This window comes from Protobothrops mucrosquamatus, unplaced genomic scaffold, assembly GCF_001527695.2.
Source record: "Protobothrops mucrosquamatus isolate PMUCROS unplaced genomic scaffold, P.Mucros_1.0 scaffold42, whole genome shotgun sequence".
NCBI classification, from domain to species: Eukaryota; Metazoa; Chordata; class Lepidosauria; order Squamata; family Viperidae; genus Protobothrops; species Protobothrops mucrosquamatus.
This window is the reverse complement of record NW_015386424.1, coordinates 1,281,771-1,290,441: the sequence shown is the minus strand read 5'-3', so window position 1 is coordinate 1,290,441 and position 8,671 is coordinate 1,281,771. Positions and strand designations below refer to the sequence as shown.

The 8,671-nt window shown below is 40.3% G+C and overlaps 1 protein-coding gene across 1 annotated transcript in view; it reads right to left on the bottom strand.

Moving 5' to 3' along the window:
- Positions 1-6,628: 6,628 nt before the first annotated feature.
- The window catches only part of WDR37 (WD repeat domain 37), a 36,448-nt gene continuing 34,405 nt past the window's right edge, over positions 6,629-8,671 (bottom strand). The window contains exon 13 of the mRNA XM_015811498.1: positions 6,629-6,924. Coding sequence (XP_015666984.1) covers positions 6,793-6,924 — 132 coding nt within the window. The 3' untranslated portion in view covers positions 6,629-6,792. The remainder of the gene's footprint in view (positions 6,925-8,671) is intronic.

The following is an 8,671-nucleotide window of genomic DNA, read 5'->3' as shown; positions in this document are numbered from 1 at the left end:
TATTTGTTTGAGATTCTCCAAATTGGTGATCGGTCGTTTCCTGAATTTCCATTGCTGAGTTTCCAAATATAGAGCCTAGAGCACTTCATGTGAAATACACTATGAGCAGATTATGGAGCCAAAACCCTCTACATCACTTGAAATACAAGGTAAATTAGAACATATAGTGATCATAAATTTGGATATAGGTATTCATAAAAATGAAGGCCACTTCTGTTTATACAACGTCTTGAGATTCTTCTTGCTGTTTCTATAGTGATTATAAATTGCAAACATTATCACATACAGAAGACTCCAACTTGCAGTCAAATTCTCCGCAGGGAGAACAACTGAATCTCCAAGACAACAATGAGATGGGCCTCCCAAGAGGATGCCCTCAAAATACATGATGAAGAATGTTCATGGAAGACTTAAAATACTCTAAACATCACAAAGATGCTGAATTACTGTGATGTCTTCCTTAGGCAACTCCCCAGATTCCTTCTCAGATGTCAGCTCAGGGGAGGTTGAACCCATTCCTGGCACATCAGGAACTGAGTTGATTGATGGCTCTGTACAGCCATCAGAAAGAGATTTGGAGGAGGCTTCAGCTGGGGAAAGTTTGCAGCGGCATACGGCCAGTGAAGAGGAACTGACTTGTGCACCTGATCCGAGAAGACCCAGGGCAGAGAAAAGCAGGAGCAGCGGAGGTCACCCAGACTAGTCAAGAGAAGACCCCACCACCATGATGGGCTGCACCGGAAAACTGGCTATTTATCACAGCAGACAGAGGGAAGTGTTGCTGGAAACGACATGTTTGGTTTTCTGGTTATTTGTTTGATCATCGTAATTCCTGTTTCACTTTGGATTGACATTGTGTTTGGAACTGTGTCTTGAAGACTCTGAACTTTACTCGCCACATTGGCCAAGTCAAGTACATAAAGGATGAGAACCATCGACACCTTCGAGACCCACTCGCCATCCTCCACTGGTGGAGTGATTACTTCTCCAAAATTAGCATCCTTCAATCCAAAGTGCCAATCCGGTCTCTGGACCTGTGCCACTAATTACCATCAGGGAGGTTAAAGAAGCAACAAAGATGAAGAATGGGAGGGCAACATTATGGAAGATCCTCAGCTGCCAAGGTGCCATGAATCTTGCTGCCTTCTTTAGCCAAGTCATTGATGAAGGAGTAGCCCTGGCAGCTTGAGCAACCAGTACTATGATGCCAATTTGGAAGGATGACATGGACAAATACTCGAATTATCAGCCGATCCGGCTCCTGTGTCACACCATGAAAATATTTGAATCAAACTGGTTATCAATGCCAGGCTCTGCAAGATTGTCTCCATTACTACAAACCAATGTGGCTTTGTGAAAGGGATTGGGAGCCATTCACACTGCATAGTTGCTTTGGGAGAAGCACTATGAGAAGACCAAGCCCATCCACATGGCTTTCCTTGACCTGGAAAAGGCCTTTGATCGTGTCCCACACAAACTCATTTGGCACACCCTACAATCCCACAATGTCCCTGAAGCCTATGTCTGGTGGATTCAACTACTGTACATCACTAGCATGGTTCGATGTGCAGTGGGAACATCACCTCTCTTGGCCATCAACACAGGAGTACATCAAGGATCGGTGCTTGTTCCCCTAGCATTCGTCCTTTGCATGGACACTGTGATGCTTGACCTCCAATCATCCCATCCATGGTCACTCCTCTATGTCTTCTTGGCAAATGAAAGTGAAGACTTCTAAGAGCAAATGCAGCAATGGAATGAACAGCTCAGCGAATGTGGACTTCAACTGAACATCAAGAAAATGGAATATATGGAATGTGTCCCCCCAAACTGATGAAACCATCAGCACTAGTGGTGAAGATCTGAAGAAAGTAGATCAATTCAAGTATCTTGGCTTCCTCATATGCAGTGATGGCAATAACTTTCTGCAGGTCAACATCGGCTGGAGGAAGTGATGCCAAATGACTGGAACCCTGTGTAATCATCGGATGCCCCTTTGCCTCAAGTCAAAGATTTATAGAATGGTACTGCATCCAGTTGCCCTCTATGGATCAGGGTGCTGGCCAGACACAGCAAAGCATGAGCAGGCCCTACATGTGATAAAAATATTAATGTTCCGACGGTGTTTTGGACTAACCTGATTCGACTACACTATGGACAACAAAGTCTGACATCGACTGAGAGTTGTGCCAATTGTAGCAAAACTGTGGGAAGGAAAACTTAAGTGGTACAGACACTTCAGCTGTGGTAAAGAAGACTTGGTAGTGAAGACAACTATGCATCTGGTCCCTGATAGCTGGCGACCCTGTGGCAGACCAAAGAAACTTTGGATGGATCGCATTAAGGAAGACATAAAATGCATGGGTGTCATCCCTGAAGATGCCCTAGATCAGGCTAAATGGAGACCAATAACTGACAAGTGGACCCCGCCATAGCGCAGGAATAACGCTAGGAAGAAGATGACCACGGACTGCTGCACCACTGCTGACTAACCTTTTTTAGATAGAGAACATGCCAAGAAGATGTATTTGACTTCACATCACTGGAACAGCTACAGGGCAGAGTCCTTACTACAGCTTTTAGCCATTTGGAAGACACCAGAGGGTCTAACAAAGCAAAAGAATGCTCAATAATATTTACCAGACAGCATGTGAAATGGTGAATAGTTGTTCTTTATCAACTATCCAAGGAACCAGTCCACATAAGTAAATGATTTTTATAGAGTAAGTGGCAAAACAGGGTGGTAGTGATAGCAGCGCAATGGGTTATATTTTATAATTTACAATCTCTGATTTGGAATATAAACATGATAGCCATCTATCATTAACAAGATACATTGTAATGGCTTCTCTATATGCTGGCTCAGATGACAAGGAAGATCTGGATTTGGGAATATCAGAGTGTGATGCAGAGGAACGTCAGGAAGACAGAGGAAACTCCTAACCAGGACAGAATTTGCAAGAGGAACACGAAAAGGCCAGGAACCTCAGAAGGGCTGCCCATGGAGCAACTGGATAAGAGCTTGGCTGAAGAGGAGATAGAAAAGATGCAGCTACAACCAGGAGGCTCAGATGACCAGCCAGAAGCAGGGGACAGAGAAGGGGTGCAGCAACAGCCAGTTAGCAAGGATGAGGAGGAACTGCGTCATCCAACAAATCTCAGGGTGCACACAGAGGTTGGTAAGTCTACTCGTGACTTACTCTCCTAATGAATTGCATCATCTGACAGCTACTTAGCCTAGCACATGGAGCAAAGCAATATTGGAGACAAACTTCCATTTGATTCCCTGCCATGTATGTTCTCTCACTTTGTGAATTCATGATCTGTGCCTTTGTTTCTTGATCCTGTGCTTGGACTTTGGATTTTGTGAATTGATTCTGGACTCGGACCTTGGATTTGGATATCGTATCTTTGGATCCTGGATTTGGAACTTTGTGCCTTGATTGTGGACTTTGTATTTGGTTTGTTGACCTTATGCCAAATTTGTGGACTCTGCTTTACTGGGGAACCACTTGCAGGCAAGCTTATTGCAAAGAGGACTTGGGGAATGACATTAGGGGCTCATGGTATTTAAATAAAGTCCTTAAATTTCCTGGGAGGGGAGGGACTGAGACAGAACATACATCTCAAGTGATGAAGAGTCTACCAATGCTTATGGGGGTGATCTGGGGTCTACAGTATTGGTAAACCAATTTAGCAATGATGATGATCATTTAATAATGATGCATTATTTAAGAGGACACAATGTCTGCACAGTGAATTAGATACATCGCAAGTGAATATAATCTTATTAAAGGATGCACATGTGACAGGAAGGAGTTTATTTGCATTTTATCTACCAATTAGGTGATGATAGTGATGATGATGGGACTAGGATATCATGTGCTCAGTCGGTCAATCAAGATTTTTTGCACCAATCAAAAGCACTTCCAGGGATGCGACAATAGTGTAATAGTCAACAGCTATCAATCAACACCCCCTTATGGATACAGACCAATCAGAAATATTTCTGGGACAGGCAATAAGATGTTACAGCATTTCTGAGGGGAATGCAGATGTGACATCACTGAGTGGGCAGGGTTATAACTCCATTAAAAATAATATGTACTCATACTACAGTGCTTTGTGCTGTCATGCTGGCCGCATAACCATGGAAATGTCTTCGGACAGCGCTGGCTCAATGGCTTGAAACAGAGAAGAGCAACGCCCCCTGCAAGGGCTTGCAGAATAAAATCCTCAGTAATGTACAGTAAGATACAAATACAATGAAACCAGATTTCCCTAATGGGATTTCACAAGGCCATGTAACTAAGGGAACTTGCTCTCAAAGTATATATGAGTTCAAGAAGCCATTGTCAACATATACCCATATGTATGTTTTGTTGTGGTGGTTTGTCCTAACATAACTGCAAAAACCAAAAACAGTCAAGAGAGTGAAATGATAGGATTGTTTCTCTCATTGCAGGATTCCAGGCCATCTGGCAACACACTCAATCTGGCAAGGCTGAGATTGCATTGCAAACACTGTAAAATAGTACTATTATTACTACTAACAAAATGCGCAACAAATTATTCATAGCTCATACAAGTCTTGCTCTTGTAGATCATTATTTGCTTAACATTAATAATTATCATAAACCTCAATTATTAGCCTCTTACCTGCCACGTAAAGTTCTATACACTTCATAACTAAACCCTCTTTTGAGATAGTCACAACCACACAGATATCCTATCATTTTATATCTCTGCTTGTTTCTAGGATTTCAATAAATAGTGTCCTTGACTCTCATCCTATTTATTCTGTTCTCTAGGTAGGTCTGTCTCTGAAATCCATACTTTTCAGAACTATTGGAAGAGAACGTTGGCCAAAGAAAAATGGAGTAATTAAAGTAATAATAACTCACGATGCCCTGTTGCAGGGCTTGAAATTGAGAGCCACAACTAGATTAATATAGCATATCAAAGCCAACTTTTTAAAAATGGATGGGGCCTGTAGCTTGTATGGGAGGTAGTCACAAAGCTTAAAGAGATGGAATAATGTTTTCAACATCTGCAAGGATTAAGATACCATTTTATGTTTCAAATACCATCAAATGGGCACAATTTTTTTTACCATTTACTCAAAAAGTAAAAGCAGAGATTGGCAAGCTCTATGAAGTCCCCTAAGCCATAGTTCTACACCTCTGATTTATGGAAATTAATTTTAAAGTCTTTGTTAAGCGATTTGCGTGCCACTCTGGAGAAAATAATGGATAGTAAAGAGAACTGCTTTCTGCGTTCATCTGTGAAGGAACTTCAAGTACAACTTTCAGACTTTTCTTCCAAATGGTGACTACCAAATGCTTTTGCAAATATGAATTAAATATGCAAATCTGGCAGCACAATGTAAGTAGGATAAAGTTCACATAGTATGTGCTGGTGTGCAATTTAAGGGAGGGCCTAGAGAATTGTGTTGAACAGGGACTATATTTTCTTAAGCTGATTTTTTTCAGCATGGTAAAGTTTTATTAAACTTGTTCCAATTTTAGCTTAAAATTTGGTAATCTGGTTTCCACAAGCAAGTAACCATCACATTAAAATATTTTTTAAAATCTCCTTTTCAAGAATGATCATTAAGGAGAGGGAAGGGAGAGAAGCAATTCCCTTCTACAGCAAAATGTTTGGACAAGGTCTTAGTGCTGTCCTTGGCTCAAACAGAATTATGTCAATTTACATTAAAACACCGGTGTATTTTTTTAAAAAAATAAAAACAAGTAAAATAACAAGATTTACTCACCAGCTTTAAAATATTCACAAAAGCCTAGTAAGGAAAATCCTTCTTAGATACAAATCTCACATTCTCCAGGAAATGTCACTGGACATTTGGGGTTTATAACTGCTGCCATAAACTAAAGTGCTATAAGAACTTATTAAAATTTGCATGATTGTAAAATATTGTCATTTGCCTTATGTGAGAATCTGACAGAGAGTGGTTCCTCAGACCAGGAGTGTAATAATTTAAATAGGTCTTGAAAGGTACTGGAGTATTCCCAATATGGCAATCCAACATTTTATATCTGATACATAAAGATATTTATCGTTTTCTTCTCTGACCCTTATTTTTAATTCAATAACTAAGCTATACTGGGAGTGGAAATTAATACTATATTCGGGTCTTCAGATCACACTACATATAGATGCAAGAAAAGCTCAGCTACCCATTGTAGTAAACTTCTCCCTCTTCATCTTAAAGAGAAACTTTATATTCTCTTTTAATCACAGGGCAAATGTGTAATGTGATGGGGGAAAGGTGAACTATATATTTTTCATGAGAAGTACATAGAATTCATATTTAAACCAAACTTAATGCCCTAACGTTCAACTAGACTGAGTAATCTGCGAACATATAAGCTCCATGGGAAAGCTAAGTGTCCTTCTAGACACCAGTGGATATCAAGATAAAAAAAGTTCATACACAAGAACCTAACTCATCATTTCTTAATCTTAGCTACTTTAAGATGTGTGGACTTACAACTCCCAGAATTCCCCAGCTAGCTATGCTGGCTGGGGAATTCTGAGAGTTGAAATTCACACACCTTAATGTTGACACGATTCAGAAACATTGGCCTAGCTTCTTTGAAAAGGTCACATTTTTTTCTGTACATTTCATGCAACTGTGCACAATGCAGTAACAATATTTGCAATTCCACCCACCGCCCTTTGCAAAGTGTGCCTTTTATACTGACTGCAGCTTACAGGAAAGTCTGCACTAAGTTTGTGGCAATAAAACCGGGAAAACATGAGGAGAGCTTCTCATTTTTCCTGAAGCAAAGCAGGGATGTTGATGTTCCATCCAATAGCCTGGCGATCAAATCCACAAGTGAAGAGGTTGCATATTGGATGATCTTCGCTCCATGCTGAGCAGCAAACCATCCTTCTGTGACCCTGGAAGAACAACGAGAGCAGCATTAGACTGTGCTTGGTTCTTTTTCCTGCCTCTTTTGTTAGGCCGTACAGACAGTCCTTCAGCAACCATTTGAAATTACAAGAACACTGAAAAAAGGGACATGCAACTGGTGTCCCCTCTTACAATTTCACAATACTCCACAGTCACATAGTAACAAAATTTGAGCATTTGGCAATTGACATGTATTTACAACGGCTGCAGGATCCCAGGATCACGGGGTCTCAAATTTTGGGCTCTGCTTCTGGATCCCAAAAAGACAGTTAATAGAGGCAGCTGGATTTGGTTAACAGCCACATGATTCACTTGACAACTGCAATGATTTGCTTAACAACTGTGGCAAATAAAGTCGTAATATTGGGCACAACTCACTTAACAACCACCTTGCTTAGTTAGGAATGGAAGTTCTGGTCCCAATTGTGATTGTAAGTTGAGGATAGTTTGTACACACTACCAAAATCTACTACTTTCCAAACATGTACCCCAAGACAGATTATTTGACCATATAAAAATAATTAAGGAATCAGTAAGCAAGCCAAATTATATTTTATTTTGTAGATAACTATTGCCAAAACTATGGCTGAAATGAATCAAATATACAGATGATTGGGAATCTGAGGAACAGAAATAATCCCTCAGAAATTTGAAAACATAGAAGTTGTTCAGGCTTTTTAAAATATAGGGCATTAAAACAAAGTAAAATAGAAAACACCTTTTGGTTCAGTCAAAGTTAAGCACTTTGAATATTTTTTTAAGTCCCAGTTATTTACTAAGCAAATCAAGCCAATACAGGTAGTCCTCGACTTACAACAGTTCATTTAATGACCGTTCGAAGTTACAAGGACACTGAAAAAAATGACTTGTGACCGTTTTTCACCCTTATGGTCATTGCAGTATCCCCATGGTCATGTGATCAACATTCAAAAACTTGGCAACAGGCTCATATTTATGATGGTTGCAATGTCCATGCAATCATCTTTTGTGACCTTCTGACAAGCAAAATCAATGGGGAAGCCAGATTCACTTAACAATCAATCAATTTAACCATTTAACATTTAACAATCAATTTAACAATTTAACAACTACAGTGATTTGCTTAACAACTATGGCAAGAGAGGTCACCAAATGGGGCAAAATTCATTTAATAATAATAATAATAATAGTAAAGTTGGAAGGGACCTTGAAGGTCATCTAGTCCAACCCCCTGCTCAGGCAGGAAACCCTATACCATTTCAGACAAATGGCTGTCCAATCTCTTCTTAAAAACTTCCAGTGTTGGAGCATTCACCACTTCTGGAGGCAGGTTGTTCCACTGGTGAATCGTTCCCACTGTCAGGAAGTTTCTCCTTAGTTCTAGGTTGCTTCTCTCTTTGATTAGTTTCCATCCGTTGCTCCTTGTCCTTCCTCCAGGCGCTTTGGAAAATAGCTTGACTCCCTCTTCTTTATGGCACCCTTAGATATTGGAACACTGCTACTATGTCCCCCCTCGTCCTTCTCTTCGTTAAACTAGACATACCCAATTCCAGCAACCGTTCCTTATATGTTTTAGCCTCCAGTCCCCTAATCATCTTTGTTGCTCTTCTCTGTACTCTTTCTAGAGTCTCAGCATCTTTTTTACATCGCGGTGACCAAAACTGGATGCAGTATTCCAAGTGTGGCCTTACCAAGGCATTGTAAAGTGGTATTAACACTTCACGTGATCTTGATTCTATCCCTCTGTTAATGCAG